Here is a 21,608-nt window from a genome sequence, read left to right on the forward strand (position 1 = left end):
TTTGAGGGAGGTGGAAACTGATTTCAGCCAAACAAAATTGTTCTTTCTGATTAGCTGGAAATTAATTTAAGGTTATAAACTATTGGAAACATTATTAATGTGCTAACATTAAAATATATTTTGAAGAAAATATATTCTAGTCCCCTGATGGCTTAGTTGTTAAAGGCAATGTTGAACTGAGCCAGGTTCAATTCTCGATCTGTGTTGAGTTAGCTGATCTTATCAGGGTCTGCAGTAGGATGTTACAATCAGTCACAGTGCCCTTGGACTACAAGAGGACAAAGATCAGCCAGTATTCTCCTCCTGATTGCTATCCAGCGACCTTGCCTGAAAGTGCACACTTGTGGATGTCCAAGGAAGTTAGGGTTGTTATGGCCATCCCATGGGAAATATCTTGCAGGCTAACGAATGGGCACTTGGTGGGATACTTGGTGGGACCAGTGCTTGTGAAACTTACCCTAGCAAGAGTCAGCACTATCAAGTGGGGTTGGGGGGCAGAGAAGAAAATAATTAAATACACAATTTGATCCACGTACTGTTTAAACAAAAACAAAGGGATACGAAGAAAGTAAAAAAAAAAGGCATGTGTGTGATTACCCAAACAGGCATCCACAATTGAGAAGAACAGTTTTCACTATTGCCACTTGTCATACCTGGGGTCATACCTAGCACAAAGGAAGATGGTAGTGGTTGTTGGAGGCCAATCATCTCAGCCCCAGGACATTGCTGCAGGAGTTCCTCAGGGCAGTGTCCTAGGCCCAACCATCTTCAGCTGCTTCATCAATGACCTTCCCTCCATCATAAGGTCAGAAATGGGGATGTTCGCTGATGACTGCACAGTGTTCAGTTCCATTCGCAACCCCTCAGATAGTGAATCAGTTCAAGTCCGCATGCAGCAAGACCTGGACAACATCCAGGCTTGGGCTGATAAGTGGCAAGTAATGTTTGTGCCAGACAAGTGCCAGGCAATGACCATCTCCAACAAGAGAGTGTCTAACCACTTCACTTGACAGACAACGGCATTACCATCGCCGAATCCCCCACCATCAACATCCTGGGGGTTACCACTGACCAGAAACTTAACTGGACCAGCCACATAAATAGTCTGGTTACAAGAGCAGGTCAGATGCTGTGTGTTCTGTGGCAAGTGACTCACCTCCTGACTCCCCAAAGCCTTTCCACCATCTACAAGGCACAAGTCAGGAGTGTGATGGAATACTCTCCACTTACCTGGATGAGTGCAGCTTCAACACTCAAGAAGCTCGACACCATCCAGGACAAAGCAGTCTGCTTGATTGGCACCCCATCCACCACCTTAAACATTCACTCCCTCCACCACTAGCACACCATGGCTGCAGGATGCACTGCAGCAACTCGCCAAGGCTTCTTCAACAGCACCTCCCAAACCCGCGACCTCTACCACCTAGAAGGTCAAGAGCAGCAGGCACCTGGGAACACCACCACCTGCACGTTCCTCTCCAAGTCACAAACCATCCCAACTTGGAAATATATCGCCATTCCTTCATCGCCACCAGGTCAAAATCCTGGAATTCCCCACCTAACAGCACTGTGGGAGAACCTTCACTACACGGACTGCAGCGGTTCAAGAAGGCAGCTCACCATTACTTTCTCGAGGATAATTAGGGATAGGCAATAAATGTTCGCCTTGCCAACGACGCCCACATCCCATGAATGAATAAAAAAAAACATCTGCAGCCAATATTCTTCAGTGTGTGACATCAGCAGGCAGTACTAAAAACGATCGGCCCCATGATTTCACAAAGCACATGCAGCAAAAGCAAATCCAGGCAAAAGATATCCCAAGGCACTTGTTTTGCACACTGTTAAAATTACCAAAATTTTATTTTGGAATGCAACCCTGCTAGTAATTGCTGCGGAGGTGTCAGATGAGCTGAATCTGTCTTCTTTACAGTCTGTTTACCTATGGTGTGTGTGTGTGTGTGTCTTTTATCTGTCTATGGTGGACTTTCCATCATCTTTACTTCATAGTATCATAGTAAGACACAGCACAGGAGACCATTCGGCCCATTGTGCCTGTGCCTGCTTTTTGAAAGAGCTATCCAATTAATCCCATAGCCTTGTAAAATTCCTCCCTTCAAATATTTATCCAATTCCCTTTTGAAAGTAATTATTGAATTTGCTTCCATCACCCTTTCAGGCACTGTATTCCAGATAATAACAACTCTCTGCATTTAAATAAGTGTTTCCTCATGTTGCCTCTGGCTCGTTTGCCAATCACCTTAAATCTGTGTCCTCTGGCACCTTTTGCCACCAGAAACAGTTTCTCCTTATTTAATCTGTTAAAACTGTTAATGATTTTGAACACCTCTATTAAATCTCCCCATAACCTTCTCTGTTCTAAGGAAAACAACCCCAGTTTCTCCAGTCTTTCCACATAAATGAAGTCCCTCATCCCTGGTGCCATTCTAGTAAATCTCTTCTGCGCCCTCTCTAAGGCCTTGACATCCTTCCTAAAGTGTGGAGCCCAGAATTGAACATAAAAATCCAGCTCCAGCTGAGGCCTAACCTGTGTTTTATAAAGGTTTAGCATAACTTCCTTGCGGAGCAGGCTCGAGGGGCCATATGGTCTACTCCTGCTCCTATTTCTTGTGTTCTTATGCCTTTATTAATAAAGCCAAGGATCCCATATGCTTTTTTTTCCCTAATAGTGTTCTCAACTTGACCTGCCACCTTCAAAGATTTGTGTACATGCACCCCCAGGTCTCTGTTCATGCACTCCATTTAAAATTGTACCATTTAGTTTCTATTACCTCTCCTCATTCTTCCTACCAAAATGTATCACTTCACACTTCTCTGCGTTAAATTTGATCTGCCATGTGTCTGCCCATTTCACCAGTCTGTCTACGTCCTCCTGAAGTCTGTTACTATCCTCCACATTGTTTACTACATTTTCCAGTTTCGTGTCATCTGCAAACTTTGAAATTATACTTTGTATACCCAAGTCCAGGTCATTAATATATATCAAAAAGAGCAATGGTTCTAATACGGACCTCCTGGGGAACACCACTGTATACTTCCTCCAGTCTGAAAAACAACCATTCATCACTACTCTGCTATCTGTCCCTCAACCAATTTTGTATGCACACTGCCACTGTCCCTTTAATTTTACTAACAAGTCCATTATGTGGTACTTTACAGACTTCCAAAAGGCATTTGATATATACATCAACTGCACTACCCTCATCAACCCTCTCCGTTACTTCATCAAAGAACTCAATCAAGTTAGTCAAACACTACTTTTCTTTCACACATCCATGCTGACTTTCATTTATTAGCCCATACCTTTTGAAGTGCCAATTAATTTTGCCCCAGATTATTGCCTCTAAAAGTTTCCCCACCACCGCGTTAGGGTGGCTGGCCTGTAATTGCCAGGTTTATCCCTCTCCCCCTTTTTTGAACAGGGGTGTAACATTTGCAATCCTCCAGTCCTCGGCACCACTCCCATATTTAAGAAGGATTGGAAGATTGTGGCCAGAGCCTCCGCAATTGCTTCCCTTCCCTCAGTAGCCCAGGATGCATCCCGTCTGGACCGGCTGACCTTTCTACTTTGAGTACTGCCAATCTTTTAAGCACCTCTTTATCTATTTTTATCAAATATCTCTACTACCTCCTCCTTCACTGCTACATTGGCAAGATCCTCTTCTCTAGTGAAGACAGATGCAACGTATTCATTTATTACCTCAGCCTTCACAAGATGATCTCCTTTCTTTGTCCCTAATCGGCCTCACCCTTCCTTTGACTACCCTTTTACTATTTATATGTTTATAGAAAACTTTTGGGTTCTCTTTTGTGTTAGCTGCTAATCTATTCTCATACCCTCTCTTTGCCCCTCTTATTCCCTTTTTTTAGATCTCCTCTGTGCTTTCTGTATTCAGCTTGCTTCTCTACTATATTATGAATCACATTTATCATAAGCCTCCTTTTTCTGTTTCATTTTAATCTCTATATCTTTAGTCATCCAGGGAGCTCTAGTTTTGGAGACCCTTCCTTTCCCCCTTGTGGGAATGTATCTACTCTGTACCCGAACAATCTACTCTTTGGATGCCTCCTATTGTTCAATTACTGATTTGCCTAACTATTTCTGATTCCAATCCACCTGGGCAAGATCCCTTTTTAACTCACTGCAATTAGCATTCCTCCAGTTAAGTATTTTTACGCTTGATTGTTCCTTTTCCTTTCCATAACTATTCTAAACATAAGGACTTGCCTCCCCCACTGAAACATGCTCCACTTGCCCCACTTCATTCCCCAGAACGAGATCGAGCATTGCTTCCTTCCTCATTGGGCTGGAAACACACTGATCAAGAAAGTTCTCCTGTACACATTTCAGGAATTCCTCCCCCTCTTTGCCCTTTACATTGTTAATATCCCAGTCCATATTGGGATAATTGAAGTCCCCCATTATCATTTCTCTATAGCTCTTGCATCTCTCTGTAATTTGACTATAAATTTGCTCCTCTATCTCCTTCTCACTAATTGGTGACCTACATTATAGGCCAGCACCTCCGCAATTGCCTCCCTTCCCTCAGTAACCTAGGATGCATCCCAAGGTGAGACGGGGGTTTCAAATCATGGGGCACTGGCACCAGCACTCTGAAAAGAGGGAGCTGTTCTGTTGGGACAGGGTCCACTTAAACCAGGCTGGGACCAGTGTCCTGGCAAATTGGAAAGGAAATGACAGAGACATTAAAAAAATATTCTGTATCTGTCTTCACAGTAGAAGACACAAAAAAAATACCAGAAATAGTGGGAAATGAAGGGTCTAATGAGAGTGAGGAACTTAAAGTAATTAAGATTAGTAAAGAAAAAGTACTGGAGAAATTAATGGGACTAAAAGCTGACAAATCCCACAGCCCTGATGGCCTACATTCTAAGGCTCTAAAAGAGGTGGCTGCAGAGATAGTGGATGCATTTGGTTGTGAACTTCCAAAATTCCCTGGATTCTAGAACAGTCCCAATGGATTGGAAGGTAGCAAACGTAACCCCGCTATTCAAGAAAGGAGGGAAAGAGATTACAAGGAACTACAGGCCAGTTAGCTGGACATCAGTAGTCAGGAAAATGATGGATTCTATTATAAAGGACGTGGTAACGGGGCACTTAGAAAATCATATGATTAGGCAGAGTCAATATGGTTTTATGAAAAGGAAATAGTGTTTGACAAATCTATTAGAATTCTTTGAGGATGTAACTAGCAGGGTAGATAAAGGGGAACCAGTGGATGTAGTCTATTTGGATTCGCAAACGCATTCGATAAGATGCCACACAAAATATTGTTACACAAAATAAGGGATCATGGGGTTGGGAGGTAATAGATTAGCATGGATAGAGGATTGGTTAAAGGACAGAACAGAGAGTAGGAATAAACTGGTCATTTTCAGGTTAGTAGGCTGTAACTAGTGGGGTGCCACAAGGATCAGTGCTTGGGCCCCAGCTACTTGACTTAGATGAAGGGACCAAATGTAATATATCCAAATTTGCTGACTATACAAAGCTAGGTAGGAAAGTAAGCTGTGGGGAGGACAGAGTCTGCAAAGGGATATAGACAGGTTAAGTCAGTGGGCAAGAAGGTGGCAGATGGAGTATAATGTGGGGAAATGGTAGGAAGAATAGAAAAGCAGAATATTTTTTTTAAATGGTGAGAAACTTTTAAATGTTGGTGTTCAGAGGGATTTAGGTGTCCTTGAACATGAAACACAGAAAGTTAACATGCAGGTACAGCAAGCAATTAGGAAGGCAAATTGTATGTTGGCCTTTATTGCAAGGAGGTTGGATTACAAGAGTAAGGAAGTCTTACTGCAATTGTACAGGGCTTTGGTGAGACCACACCTAGAGTACTGTGTACAGTTTTGATCTCCTTACCTAAGGAAGGATATACTTGCCTTAGAGGCAGTGCCACAAAGGTCGCTAGATTGATTGAGGAGAGATTGAGTAGAATGGGCCTATATTCTCTGGAGTTAAGAAGAATGAGAGGTGATCTCATTGAAACACATAAGGTTCTGAGAGGGCTTGACAGGGTAGATGCTGACACGTCGTTTCCCCTGGCTGAAGAGTCTAGAACTAGGAAGCATAGTCTCAGAATAAGAGGTTGTCCATTTAGGACTGAGATGAGGAGAAATTTCTTCACAGAGGGTTGTGAATCTTTGGAATTCTCTACCCAGGAAGGTGTGGATGCTCAATCGTTGAGGGTATTCAAGGCCGAGATTGCTAGATTTTTGGACTCTAAGGGAATCAAGGCCTATGGCAATCAGGCGGGAAACTGCAGTTGATGTCGAAGTTCAGCCATGATCTTACTGAATGGTGGAGCAGGCTCGAGGGGCCATATGGTCTACTCCTGCCTCTATTTCTTATTATACACCCGGTAAGTATAATAGCTCACCTATCGTTCCTTAATTCTAACCAAATAGATTCTGTCTTTGGACCCTCAACTGCATCATCCCTTTCCACTGCCATAATAGTTTCTTTGATCAATACTGCCACCCACCCGCGCCCACCCCACCCCCCACCCCCTCCTTTATTTCCTCCCCTATCTTTCCTGAATACCTTGTAGCCAGGAATATTAAGTTCCCAATCCTCCCCTTCTCTGAGCCAGGTCTCTGTAATTGCCACTATATCATAGTCCCATGTGGCAACTGGTGCCTGCGGCTCACCAACCTTATTTACTACGCTACATGCATTTACGCACATGCACTCCAAACTCATCTTAGACGAGCTCGCATTTGCCTCCTATCTGATTTCTCCTTTTTCTGAACTATTCTTTACTCTAGTGCTTTTCGTCTCTCCCAGTCCTTTCTGCACCATGTTTCTCCTCTCTAATATTTCATCTTGGTGCCCATCCCCCTGCCAAATTAACTTAAAACCTCTCCCACAGCACTAGTTAACCTCCCCACAAGGACACTGATTCTAGCTCTGTTGAGGTGCAACTCGTGCATCTTGAACAGATCCCTCCTCCCCCAGAACTGGTCACAGGACATGATGCCCTCCTTTCTGCATCATTTCTCCAGCAACGCATTAACCTGTCTTATCCTCCTAGTCCTATACTCACTGAATTACTGCCAGTGCCATGATCTAGCGATTACTACCTTTTGAGGTCCTGCTTTTTAACTTCCTCCCTAACTTCTGACTGCAAGAACTCAATCCTTTTCCTTCCTCTGTCATTGGTCACATAAGACCATGACTTCTGGCTATTCCCCTTCCCCCCTCAAAATGTTCTGCACCCTCTCAATGATGTCCTTTACCCTGGCACCAGGGAGGCAATGCGCCATGGGGGACTCACGTCGGCGGCTGCAGAAACGCCTATCTGTCCCCCTGATCATTGAATCCCCTACGCTTCGCTGTGCCCCCCATATAATCCTTTGCCCCATGGTGCCATGCTCTGGACTGAAATCCTTCGATGTGTTGTCACCCTCAACGGTATTCAATACTGAAAACTGGTTAGTGAACGACACACACCCAGAGGATTCCTGCATTGCCTGCGTCTTCCTACCCTGCCAGATGGTTACCTACTTACTGTCCTAAGCTCTCTGTGGCTGTGGGGTGACCTCCTCCTGGAACGTATGATCCAGGAAATTCTCAGCCTCCCGTATGTCCTGCAGTGATTCCAGTCGTTCAAGTTCAAAAACTCTTGGAGTTCGAGCAACTGGAGACACTTTCTGCACACCTAAAGTGTCCTGGAGTTCCCAAATGGCACAGAAATTGTAGGCAACGGGCTTTAGCTGTCCCTCCATTCTATTTAGAGTCCACTTATATTGTGTGTGTGTGTATATATGTATATGGCTCTTATGTTATTTATAGGTTTTATCTTAGTACCCCTTTAACTCCCATTTATTATTTCTTTACCCTTTTTTTTTAAGATCGTTATTTTTCACTCAATGATGACCAACTACAATTAATATTGTAGAGTGTATACTAAATGTAACTGTTTAGCTAACACAAACATTAACCAATAAATTAAATACGTACCCCGCCGCTCCTCCTTGTGTTCTAACGTCACTTTAAAAAAATTTATTGTGTGTGTTTCGGACTCACCGCTCTGCTCTCGGCTGCTCTTTTATAATAGGCCACGGGTGGGATTCCCCAGCTCTCTCTGGGCTGTTCTCCGCTGTTCCGTTATACTGTTGCCGCGGGGGGGGGGGGGGGGGGGGTGGTGGTAGAAGATTCCCGCACTTTCTTTTTGCCGCACTTTCTAGGTCTAAGTACTTTCTTCTATTGCTTTTAGTTTTTCATCTTTTACCTCTCTGCACCACCGGTTTCATAAATTTGTTCCATTTCTTCCCTACACTCATTTCTACTTGCTTGATTTAACTCAAATAAAATAGCATATGCAAGCCACAAATCCAAATTAAAAGAAACTGGGGGGGGGAGAGAGAGAAGAGAAGAAGTAACATAAAAGGGAAGAAAGTATCATGAAAAGGAAAAAATAATTCTATAGAGAGCTACAAGAAAACTGAGAAACAGACAAGATGAATGAAAAATCCAGAAGATGGCACAGCTTCTTAAACTGCAATGATATTACACTGTAGCATTTTCACTTTGCACTGTCGCTACATTGTAACGTAAATCTGGCCCAATCTGACTCTAGAGAAAAATGGAACCTTCCTGCAAGAAGTCTTAATTCCACTTTGATCCAGAATTCAGCTTGGCCTGATTTATACTGAGCTCAGGCATCCATGAGAAGCAAAACCGATACTGATGGTGCAGCTGTTGCTTTAATGCACCACTGTTGATATAGCGAGGATCAAAGGGATTCTGTAAAAGACTGGCCATTTCAGGAGTTATAAATATGTTCAAGCTGCAGAGCACTGTCATATGCCATTATCACTAAAAAAAATTAGAAGTGGAGGAAACCTGAAAAAGAATTGTTAATGCTATATTTAAACAGAAATAGTTTTCAGTTGTATTTAACAATTAGATTTCTACAAATGTTGTTGTAGCCCCTTTGCACATATTTTTCAGAGGGCAAGTAGTGTAATTTAAGAAGTCTCATACATCTCTCATGCTCCAGGCGGTATGATTCAAAACCTCATTTTAGTTAAAGATACAAAACGATCTTTAAAAAAAAGCAAGATAGAAAGGCTGTCATTTCATAATGGGCTCTTCTGACCTGAAGTTAGAAATGTACAAGTAGTTATAAGTGCCTTGTGATTGATTCATACAAGCAGTTATAATTACCTGAATGTGCCTATTTATACCTCAAAAGCAGTGTCATGTCAGGTTAGCTAAAGATTACAACTGTACTCCAGATCTAGATCATCCATGAGCAATGTGAGGAGAGATCTGATGGGGTTTAGAATGCAAGAAATCCGGCTCAAAGTGAGAAGCTGCTCAACTGACTAATGACAGAACTAACAAGAGCAGCATAGTTTTTTTTAACTTCAAGGGTTACCTCAGATTGCAAACATGCTGCCAATGGCAGCCTTCTAAAGATAAAAACCGATCATCGTTGCACTTGGAGTAACCAAAATCCTTCTTAGAAGGGGGTTTTCTGAGCTGCTCCATCTACTGGGTGCCAGTGGTGGTAGTAATAAAACAGTTTTCTGCCGGTGGTACATAGGGCAATCCGAGAGCTGACCTCTCAGTTTGCCTGTAAAGAATTTCATCGACATCAGGGCAGCCTGGGACTAAATTGTCAATGTTGCAAATGCAATTTTGAACTGACTATAAATGTGGAAGATTAGGGCGTGTGTGCAGTTGCTTTATAGTCACATTGCTTCATTTGCTGAATCCACACCGCAGTATAAGCAAAGCAGATTCAGCAGAGTAATAGGTAATAGTGTAAAAAAGGTATAAGCCTCGCAAAACTGACTTCTCTAGCCCCGCGGAAACAATTTATTTTACTACAAAACAATTTACATTTACATTGAGCTCTTCATTTTGACAGATATTTCAGAGTTACATAATGGAGAGACTAAAGGAATCATCAGAGGTAGGCTTTTGAAGGCAGGGAAAGTGTTAATAAGCCAAAGTGGCTTTGCGAGAGAATTCCATACTGCAGGGGCACGGTGGCTGAAACGTTCACCTCCAACAGTCGGGTAGAGGAAGGGGAAATTAACTGTAATCCAAGGCCAAAGGAACAGAGCGTGTAGGTCGGGACACAGGTTGGAACAAAGTTGTAGAGATACTTAAAGACAAGATTAATGATCTTGAAATCAATTCACGGAGACACAGCCAGCCAGTGCAAATGGGCAAGGAGATGTGAGAATCAATTCAAGGGAGGACTCAAAATTCTGGATCGGATGAGAGTTTCAGCAGCAGTAGGGTGTAAACAAGGAATTTTCTGCAGTTGGAAGAAAGCTATCTTGACAGTGCAATGGTTGTAGGGTTTAAAGCTCAGTTTAGGGTTGAACAGAATGCTGAGGTTGTGTGCCATCAGGTTCAGACCGAGCAGACGATTAAGACATACGGGCTGGTGAGGGCTGAGCAAGATGGCTTCATCTTGCTGATGTTGAGCTGTAGGAAATTTCAACTCATATGCCAGATGGGAAGTCAGATACACGACAACAATCCTGGAGTCAACGGTGACAACAGAGAGATAGAGTTGGGTGCCATCTGTGCACATGTGGAAACTGACTCTGTGCCTGTAGATGATTGTAAACAATTTTACAACACCAAGTTATAGTCCAGCAATTTTATTTTAAATTCACAAGCTTTCGGAGATTTCCTCCTTCCTCAGGCAAACATTTGCCTGAGGAAGGAGGAAATCTCCGAAAGCTTGTGAATTTAAAATAAAATTGCTGGACTATAACTTGGTGTTGTAAAATTGTTTACAATTGTCAACCCCAGTCCATCACCGGCATCTCCACATCATGACTACCTGTAGATGATGTCACGGCGGGCTTTCATGTAGATGATGATTAAGAGAGCTAAAGGATGGAGCCTTGGGGTACATTTGAAGTGACTATGCAGGTACAGAAGGAGAAGCTATTTGAAGAGATGTAGCGAGTTCATCAGGACTGGTAGGAGCGCAATTAATAGACAGCGGTATCACAAGATAGATTATGAAGGAGACATAGTGGAAAGATCAACACTGTAAACGGTAGCAGAGAGATTGAGATGGGACAGGAATTAACTCAATCATGTGCAGCACTTAAAAATGAGAATTAAGTAAGTAACCATCTCACGCAGAATTTCCTTTTTGGGACATATAATGACAAGAAGGGAACCTTCCTCCACAAAGCAATGTAGATAATTTAAAAATTGATACTGCACCATATTTTGTGCGTAAAATCACACTTTTAAAAAAAAATGGGAACAGGTGTATAAAGCAGTTGATTGATCATGTTAATTCCAAAAGTTAAATAACAAAATACAGCCCTTTAGGTTCACTGTCACACTATAAACAGCATTGTAAAGTGGCTGAAAACTAAACCTGAGATCGTGAGGATTACAAACTGTAGCAGCAAGCTGTATGAGTGACTGGCAAGGATGTGATGACATGAGAATTTTGGTTACATATATAGTGGCCCTGTGGATGACTAATAACCAAATGCAATGTTGCTAGAAGGAGTGAACACCAGCAGGACCACTGACTAACAGTGACTGAACAAGTCAAATTCTATTTTTACTATATGGGATTTAGCGATTTTTACCAGTGTTTGAGGCTGAATTCTGGAATTCATCCATTTTTTCCTGTGAAAACCATAAATCAGTAGATTTGGACATCAGACTTTTCATGATATTGTGTTCCCATGAAATCATTTGAAATAATGTGTTGATATTTAGACCAATGGTACACATTGACTATTAGTAGCTTAAAAAAATGCTTGACTTATTGGCACCTAAAACAAATAGTAATTTACCTTTTACAATTCACTGATGGAATATTCTAGATTTTGTTTGTACAAGATCACAGGGTAGGTTTAAATGAAAAAAGCCCTTCAGCCCATTTACTCTCCTTGCAGAATACCTATCTTACCATCTTTCCATTACAGCATCTGTTTCTTAAATGACTTCAGTTTCCTGGCATCAACCACCCCTACTGACAACCCATTTCAACTGTTGATCACCCTCTGAGTAAAGACAAATTTCCTGACATCTGTCCTAAATTTTCTCTTCACAATCATGAATCCTGTGCTCTCATGTCCTGCTGCCCAGACCTGCAAGTATTGTTCCAGGTTTACTTTCTCCATCCAGTTAAGTATCTTATGTACCTCTATTAATGTTGTTTCTAAGACACGTCTTCTTGAGGTTGAAGAGGTATTGCTTATCAAGTTGTTCCTCATAACTCTCCCTCTAACACCATGGATCAGACTGTGTTGTTTTTTTCTAAACTGCCAGTAAGGCCTGGATGGCTCCCATAACATCATGGTGACCAAAACTATATGCAGCATTCCAAGTGCAGTTTGACCAGGGCAGCTTCAGCATCACCTCTAGGTATTTGATCTGAACTGATTTAACAGTATGATCCAGCATTCTATTTCCTTTGTTTATTGATGAATCACACCTTTTAGGAATGACGAGTCCACTAACACCCCTAAAGTTTGCCTCAACTTTCCACTTGACAAGTTCTATCCCACCCATTTCTATTTTTATTTCAAATAAGCAGTATCTTGCCTTTTTCCTTCTCAAGCTTCATTTGTCACTGGTCAGTCTTTGAAAGCTCTCTTTGTAAGATTCTAGTTGCCTCACCTGAATCCTCTCCTAGCTTGATGTCATCTCCAAACTTAATCGTTTTATAACAACAACTTGCATTTATATAGCGTCTTTAATGTAGTAAAACATCTCAAGACGCTTCACAGGAGTGTTATCAAACAAAATCTGACATCGAGCTACATAAGGAGATACTAGGACAGGTGACCAAAAGCTTGATCAAAGAGGTAGGTTTTAAGGAGCGTCTTAAAGGAGGAGAGAGTGGTAGAGAACTGGAAAGGTTTAGGGAGGGAATTCCAGAGCTTAGGGCCTAGGCAGCTGAAAGCACTGCCGCCAATGGTGGAGCGATTAAAATCGGGGACGTGCAAGAGGCCAGCATTGGAGGAGCGCAGAGATCTCGGAGGATTGTAGGGCTGGAGGAGGTTACAGAGATAGGGAGGGTTGCAGCCACGAAGGGATTTGAACAAGGATGATCATTTTTAAGTCGAGGCATTCCCAGACCAGGAGCCAATGTAGGTCAGCGAGCACAGGGGTGTTGGGTGAACAGGACTTGGTGTGAGTTAGGATATGGGCAGCAACGTTTTGGATGAGCTCAAGTTTATGGAGGGTGTACGATGGGAGGCCGGACAGGAGAGCACTGGAATAGTATGATTTATGATTCCAGGTCACCTTTGTAGACAAAGAACAGAAGGGAGTCTTAGTATCCCCCCTTGCAACATAGCTTCCCTTAGACAGCAAATAATCAACATTTGTGCTTACCCTTAGTTTGTAAAGAAGTCTTTCATGCAGTGCTTTATCAAAGGCCCTTTCGATGTCCAGGTACACTACACCATATGATGTGCCCTGTTAATTTGGGATGTCGCCTCTCTAACAAAAAGTCCAAGAAGCTGGTCAGGCAAGATCTATCCCTCCTGAAGCCATGTTGGTTACCATTTATTAGGTTATTTTCATCAATAGGTGCTCTTCCATTTTGTTTCTGATTGTTGAAATCGCATTTATGGGTCTGCAGTTACTTGTTTCCATTGGAACCTCTCTCATGATCATTGGCGTCCTTAAAAAGATCCATGGTTCACAAATCTCCGTTCCTGTCTCTCCAAGTACCCTGGGGTACAATTCACCCATACGGAGGGGTTTATTGGTTTTCAGTGCCATCAGCTTATCTTCACTAATATCAAATTCTTGGATGGATTATTACTGTCCTCCCTGGTTAAAAGCATCTAAACAGTCTTTCAGCATGTAAATTATCTTCTGTTATCCTTATGCTCAACTCCATACAAGTCCCTTAGGGTTTTAACTTCCTCCCAAACAACCCTCCTGCTTATTTTTGATGTTATATATGGTGCTGTGTCCTTGCCCACTTTTTCCCCTGGCACCCCTAATCTCTTGTTTAACCTGCTTCTATATAATCTTATATTCGGCCCATTGGTCATCCTCTACCTTCTCCTTACAAGCTTTTATTCATTTTTTCTAATTTCACTTTTAACTTTCTTGCTAACTTTTGCAGAGTATATGATTTGTATTGCAAAATTGTTCCAAAAATAATAATGAACACTGAATTTCTTTCAGTGAAAGGAGTAGTATCTACTGTTGGAATAAAACACAAGTTCAGCCCTACACTCAAACCCACTGAGCAGCAGCAGTCAGTGTGAAGCTGTCAACGGGTTAAACAACAAAATACACTACTGGCTAAATGTTGCACAGTCTCTAGCTGTACCATTAATATAGTATGTAGTATAAAACTTGTGTTTACTGATTTCTGTACTGGGACCCCTAAATCTCTGCTCATACACAGTTCCTAGCTTCTCGCCATTTAGAAAATACTTGGATCTTTTTTTCTTAGGCCCAAAGTGGATGACCACACACTTTCCCACATTGAACTCCATCTGCCACAGTTTTGCCCACTCAATGAATCTATCAACGTCCCGTTGCAACTTTCAGCTCCCATCTACACTATTTACCGTGCCACCTAACTCAGTGTCATCAGCAAACTTAGATGAAGGAATAGAGAGCCGTATATCTAAGTCATTTATGAATATAGTGAAAAGCTGTGGCCCCAGTACAGATCCCTGGGGGACATCACTAGTCACCTCCTGCCAATTTGAATACATACCCATCATCCCTACTCTATGGCTCCTATCTCCTAACCAATTCCCTATCCAAGCCAATAGGATGCCTCCAATTCCATGTGCTCTCATTTTTGTTAACATTCTTATATGGAATCTTGTCGAATGCCTTCTGGAAGTCCATATAAATAACATCCATAGATGCTCCCTTATCTACCACATTAGTTAGCTCCTCAAAAATTCAACTAGTTTGGTTAGACCTAACTTACCCTTTACAAATCCATGCTGGCTCCCTCTGATCAGCTCATATTTGTCCAAATGTTCAGTCACTTTGCCCCTAATAACAGATTCTAGCAACTTCCCCACAACTGATGTTAGACTAATAGGCCTATAATTTCCTAGTTTATCTCTCTTATCCTTCTTAAATAGTGGAGTGAAATTGGCAATTTTCCAATGCAAGGCGACAATTCCTGAATTGAGAGAGCTCGGAATATCATATCAGCAACAATTTCCTCACCTACTTCTTTTAATACCTGGGGTGCAAACCATCAGGTCCTGGAGATTTATCTATCTTTAATAACATTAGTTTCTCCATCAACATGTTTTTACATATTGAATCTAGTTAGTTCCTCCTTTTTAGTTTTCCTAGGATCTTTGGTATTTTATCCTAATCGTCCGCTGTGAAAACCGATACAAAATAGCCATTTAGTAGGTCTGCCATTTCCTGATTTGCAATTACAATATCTCCTGTGGCTGTCATTAAGCGGCTTTCATTACTCTTAGCCACCCTCTTTCTCTCAATATATTTGTAAAAACCTTTAGTGTTGTCCTTGATATCCATCGCAAGCTTTTTCTCATATTCCCTTTTTACGGCTCTTACCACTTTCTTTGTATCTCTTTGCTGTTCTTTATATCTCTCTCAGTCCATGGGATCGCTACTGTTCTTTGCCTGTAATGTATTGACAGCTGTATCAAATTCCAGACTCACTGCAGTCTCCTGGTCTAACTCATTTTTTCCAAAGACCTCAAATCTGTAGAACTCCTTACCTCTCTCAGCTTTCCCTTCCCTTTACAATCTACAGCCTTTAAAAACCTAAGCTTGATGCTACCTAATCACTATTTCCTGATTCACCGTCTTGTCTTTTACTCTTTACAATCCTGGTATTGTCCTGCACAATGGGTTTGGCCCTCATCCTTATTTATGACCACCTGAACTCCGTAGGTGAGAATTACTGGCCAGCGGCTCCAGCAATCCATGTCTTGTATCTATATACTTCTAAATTTCAGTCACATAAATACCCAAAATTTGTCCAGCTCTTTTTCAAAAAAGTTAATAGTTACCCAGATTTCTCTTGAATATTAATATTGAGCTGGTAGACATGCCATGTGATAGGTTGACACATTCGTAATGTTACATGCGAAATTATTTTAAGCACTCTTACAAGAAAGAACTGATTTGTACTCTATTTCTGTAGAATTAGAAATATGTTGTAAGTATGAATTTTAAAATGAGATGCACCAACCTCCTGCTACCAAAAATCTTGCATGTGGTTGAATATTAGTAGGCTCTATGGCCCATAATTTGAATGCTGATTGTTACATATGACTCTGCCCTGTAATATTCGACGTTTTATTACATATGCCTTACAGATGGTGATTGCAGATTTAAATAAGAAATGCAGACGTAAGCAAGGAATTTAGCCTTTTTTTGGGACAGGTCTATATTAACACAAAGCATTAGGCTAAACACATGAATGCGTGAACAGCTCGTGTTCATTATGATAGATGTTTGGAAAATTGCACACTTGATCATGAATGCTTCACAGTGATAGATGGGAGATGAGAATCAAAAGTAGCCTGTGTTGTATGAACTGTGACTAATATAATTGCCCTACTGGGGACAATCATTAATTAAGAAACAAGTCAGTAGAGGTAATTGAATTTGCACTGCTGCTGCTCAGCCTGTCTCCTAACAAGAGACTCTAAGCATGTTGCTGGTACATGCGGTTGGGATTGAACAAAACTAGACTGTCCTAAATAGCCTAGTCCAAGTAAAACATGTATTTAAGTGTGAACATAGGAAAAACAGTAACAACAAGAGCACAAACTAAAGGAAATGTTGGAAATAGTGCTAATGTTTGACCCCTTTTGTGGGTTTCAATAATGAAGAAATCTGACGAAAGTCCCATTTGAAAGATTAGCCTCTGTTTTCAGAGAATGATAACCCTACAATGTATTCCTGCCATTTTCTGCTTAACTTCAGATTTCCTGCATTCTCTTTGGCTGAAACAAAAGAAAAAGTGTGTGGGACATAGAATCAAACAGCACAGAAGGAGGCTATTTGGTCCATTGTGTCTGTGCTGGCTCTTCGAAAGAGCTATCCAATTAGTCCCACAATCCTGCTCTTTGCTTTTTGCTCTTAGAGATAATGTAGCCTGGGTCTAAAAGTTAACCTGGGCTATGTTATGTTAGGTACTGGAATTCACATATTATCCCTACTCCATCTTTAGTCTGTATGGTTAGTGGAAAATATACACTGAACCAGATTTGCACAGATTAGAACAAATAATCATATTTCTGTACACTTAAATAATATACAAAAACAAAGATATTGCTGATATACTAAAAATACAAGCAGCATTTTAAAATACATACATCAGATAATGTGTTGTAGTTTAATGCTCTTTTAGCTCCTTCATAACCTTCTCATGAATAAAAAGTCTCCACTGCGTTTCAAATGAAATATGTAAATCCAATGCTCATGCAACATGTTAGTCTAAATACCCTTCAGAATTCCTGTAAATACAAATTCCTTTTATATACTTAATTCATTTGATGTTCAAAGCAACAATATTATTGAACACATGACAATCAAAGAAATTCACTTAATATTTTCTCCAAGATTAGATCACTACAACATAATAAGAACACAGAATATTAATGAAGTAAATACACACTGGCTGGAATCTTAAGATGCCGTAACACGTCAGTGTCTACTGTCACAATAATCTAAAATGCACAACCCACACTTTGATGAAAAGGTTAAATGGCTTCAGGGCAGAAAAAAAGTATTGTTGAGTGCCATTTTAGAGTTAAGAAAACAACTGGAATCCATCTTAGATCCTGGTTACTAACCCTTTTAAGTAAAGAAACAAGACGACAAGGTTCCTGTATTTGTCATAATGCCTCTTTTACAAATCTATAAGAACATGTGGCTGTGAAAGGAAATTGAAAGTCAAGGCTGCAAACTGACCTGTGTGTCCCGATTTAGGTTGTGTTTTTTTATATATAAGGTGACTTGGCACCCGTCAGCTTGAGCTGGGCAATCTCCTGATGGGATTGTCGGCTTTACAGTTTTGGCTGTCACTGAAAATATTTATGAAATTTACACAAGGCAAAACGTTTGATGAGGCAACAAGCAATGGCCACTGATGCAGGAAAGGATGTCCCACGCTTGATGTAAAATCTATAGCTTGGATCAGACATTTGGTAGCTTTAAAAGCTCAGCCAGCAAATATATAGGGACAAAAACTGGAGTTAACAATTCTTTTATGGCAGGGCAAATTCCAGTGTGATGGCAAGAAAATAAAACTGAGGGGGAGTGTCAGTGGAGGTGTCAAAGGGCAAGATAATGATCTTGTGGATTACAGATGTAAAGTCACTTGTAGGGACTTCTGACACTCCTAGTTTGTTGGGCTTTTTTATCCATTGTAGCACAGGGGAATGAGAGAATGGGTCTCCACCAATTTTTTTTGGCATGATCTATGCCCCCCCATTCCCCTCTGCTCCAAATCCTAAAATAGCCCTCATTGACCCCCAACTCTTTACATGTGGTCATGCCTCTGACAGTATGTGTAGGAAAGCAAATGAAGAACAATGAAAGAAGGATGTGATGCAAATACTTCTCCAGTTTAGGTGACCACCACAAACCAACAAAAATGGATGACAAACTGTGCAAAATTCACTGTATAGCTGTCAACATATCCAGTACATTAGCAGCTGTACAGCATCACAAAACAGTGCAAAAAGATTGTAGCTAATTCTGAGCTCATCTAGTCAGTAGTAAATGAACTACTGCCACGAGAGGTAACTCCCTGCCAATGCTTACAAAAGAACTGCTCATGGTAATTGCTTTTGTGAAACATAAAACTACCAGATAAAATATGCAACCTAAAAATAATTATGTTTAAATTCAAAGACTGTGTGGAGAAGGGAAAGAACAGGTCTGGGGAAAGAAAACGTTACACAAAGAAAATCAGTTATTAGAGTCATAGAGTTATACAGCACGGATAGAGACCCTTCGGCCCATCGTGTCCGCGCCGGCCATCAAGCCCAGTCTAATCTAATCCCATATTCCAGCATTTGGTCCGTAGCCTTGTATGCTATTGTCTGAATCCCAATATTAAAACTATTTTCTAACCTCAGCTAAATTACTTATGTGACTCAAGCAAGTCCACAATTTCTTACTATTTAAATATTTAACTACTGTGCTGAGATGAAAGTGAATAAAATCCCTTTTTTAAGTTTGCAATTTTGTTTTATGGAGGACGGCTTAGCTCATTCATACCCTGCATGGCTTGAGCAGAAGGGCATTTTACACAAAGGGAAGAAATGGACAATGATGTAAACAGTCAGTATTACATAAAATAAAATACTAATTATATAGGTGAACTTACTCATTGCCCCAGTCCAGGCGGACTGTGATGTGTCGCTTGACATCACGGATTTGGTCTTGGGTCAGGTGACCAGATAGAAGCTGTCTCCGCAAATCAATCAGTTCATTCATTACATGGCGAAGTTTGTAAAATAAATCCACCTTATGTTTCTGTAGGAGGAAGAAGGTAGAATTCATTTTTAAAATGTTTTATAATCTTGCTGACAAATTATCTGCACATTTTGCACTACATCTCCTGACCACAAGCCAACTACACTTCCACCATACTCACCACAGAGCGGAGGAGTGTATTTTTGCGTTCATCAAGATCAAAGTGTTAGCATCAAGTATTCCTCATGTTAGTGGTAGTGCAGTGTAAAGGTCTCTCTATTCTGCATGACAGCATCCCTCAGAAACTCTGAAGAACATTGCCTTTTGCATTGCTGTGAATTTTACCATTCCCCATAGTAGCCATCCTTGTGACATGTTTCAAGAAGAGTGCCAATTTTATGAATTACAGATAGCATTATGTGGCCAGATTTGTGCTGAGATTCATTTGAACTGGGACCTTCATAATTATTAGAGAGAAGTGTTGTGTATCATCAGTCTGGGTTGGATTTGAACCCAGGTGCTAGAAACAAAAGGACAGTGAATTAACCTGCTGCTGTATCCAGTCCCCAAGGATGCAAAAAATTTTCCAAATTGACATGTGTTGAAGGTAGAAAGACATGGATCAGGTTGTTATTGTTAAAAAAAAGTATCACCAAATCTCTGATGATTCCGGAATCATCACTCATCTTTCTAGTACAGTACGAATCGAAAGATAACAATGTAAACTCTGTTGGCACATCACGAACAAAATCAAACTGAGTCAGGAAAAGTACACGTGTCCACAACAATCAATAAAAATAAGTGCTTCCAAATTTGATCACCTACAGTGTTACCAACAAGCATTTAAAGCATATCAGGCTGGCTACACTACAGTGAAGATAGTGTCCGGTCTGACGATATACTTACTTGAGTTTTTTACAGGTTTAATGTGCACACTCTACAGAACCTGCCAGTTGTGCTTATGCTGCTTACTGTGTGAGTAGTGGAAGTTTTATTGAGCAGTTTGAAAGTAGGAAGGCTTTCTTTGGCTCGGTGGTTGGGAGCTGGGAAGTGGGGAGATATCCCGGGCATAGTTCGGGGGGTGGGGGGGGAGAAAGAGAGATATCCCGGGCATAGTTCGGGGGGTGGGGGGGGAGAAAGAGAGATAGCTCGGGCACGGCTCGGGAGGGGGGGGGGGTAGTGGGGAGATATCCCGGGCACGGTTCGGGGGCGTGGGGAGATATCCCGGGCACGGTTCGGGGACGTGGGGAGATATCCCGGGCACGGTTCGGGGTAGTGGGGAGATATCCCGGGCACGGTTCGGGGACGTGGGGAGATATCCCGGGCACGGTTCGGGGACGTGGGGAGATATCCCGGGCACGGCTCGGGAGGGGGGGGGGGGTAGTGGGGAGATATCCCGGGCACGGTTCGGGGGCGTGGGGAGATATCCCGGGCACGGTTCGGGGACGTGGGGAGATATCCCGGGCACGGTTCGGGGACGTGGGGAGATATCCCGGGCACGGTTCGGGGTAGTGGGGAGATATCCCGGGCACGGTTCGGGGACGTGGGGAGATATCCCGGGCACGGTTCGGGGACGTGGGGAGATATCCCGGGCACGGCTCGGGAGGGGGGGGGGGTAGTGGGGAGATATCCCGGGCACGGTTCGGGGGCGTGGGGAGATATCCCGGGCACGGTTCGGGGACGTGGGGAGATATCCCGGGCACGGTTCGGGGACGTGGGGAGATATCCCGGGCACGGTTCGGGGTAGTGGGGAGATATCCCGGGCACGGTTCGGGGACGTGGGGAGATATCCCGGGCACGGTTCGGGGACGTGGGGAGATATCCCGGGCACGGTTCGGGGACGTGGGGAGATATCCCGGGCACGGTTCGGGGACGTGGGGAGATATCCCGGGCACGGTTCGGGGACGTGGGGAGATATCCCGGGCACGGTTCGGGGACGTGGGGAGATATCCCGGGCACGGTTCGGGGACGTGGGGAGATATCCCGGGCACGGTTCGGGGACGTGGGGAGATATCCCGGGCACGGTTCGGGGACGTGGGGAGATATCCCGGGCACGGTTCGGGGACGTGGGGAGATATCCCGGGCACGGTTCGGGGACGTGGGGAGATATCCCGGGCACGGTTCGGGGAAGTGGGAAGTGGGGAGATATCCC

General features: G+C 42.5%; 1 protein-coding gene across 1 annotated transcript in view; it reads right to left on the reverse strand.

Moving 5' to 3' along the window:
• Positions 1 to 21,608, reverse strand: part of dock3 (dedicator of cytokinesis 3) — a 1,008,697-nt gene that overhangs the window by 540,659 nt on the left and 446,430 nt on the right. The window contains exon 6 of the mRNA XM_067999007.1: positions 19,368 to 19,516. Coding sequence (XP_067855108.1) covers positions 19,368 to 19,516 — 149 coding nt within the window. The remainder of the gene's footprint in view (positions 1 to 19,367; positions 19,517 to 21,608) is intronic.

This window comes from Heptranchias perlo, chromosome 17 (assembly GCF_035084215.1).
Source record: "Heptranchias perlo isolate sHepPer1 chromosome 17, sHepPer1.hap1, whole genome shotgun sequence".
In the NCBI taxonomy this organism is placed as follows: domain Eukaryota; kingdom Metazoa; phylum Chordata; class Chondrichthyes; order Hexanchiformes; family Hexanchidae; genus Heptranchias; species Heptranchias perlo.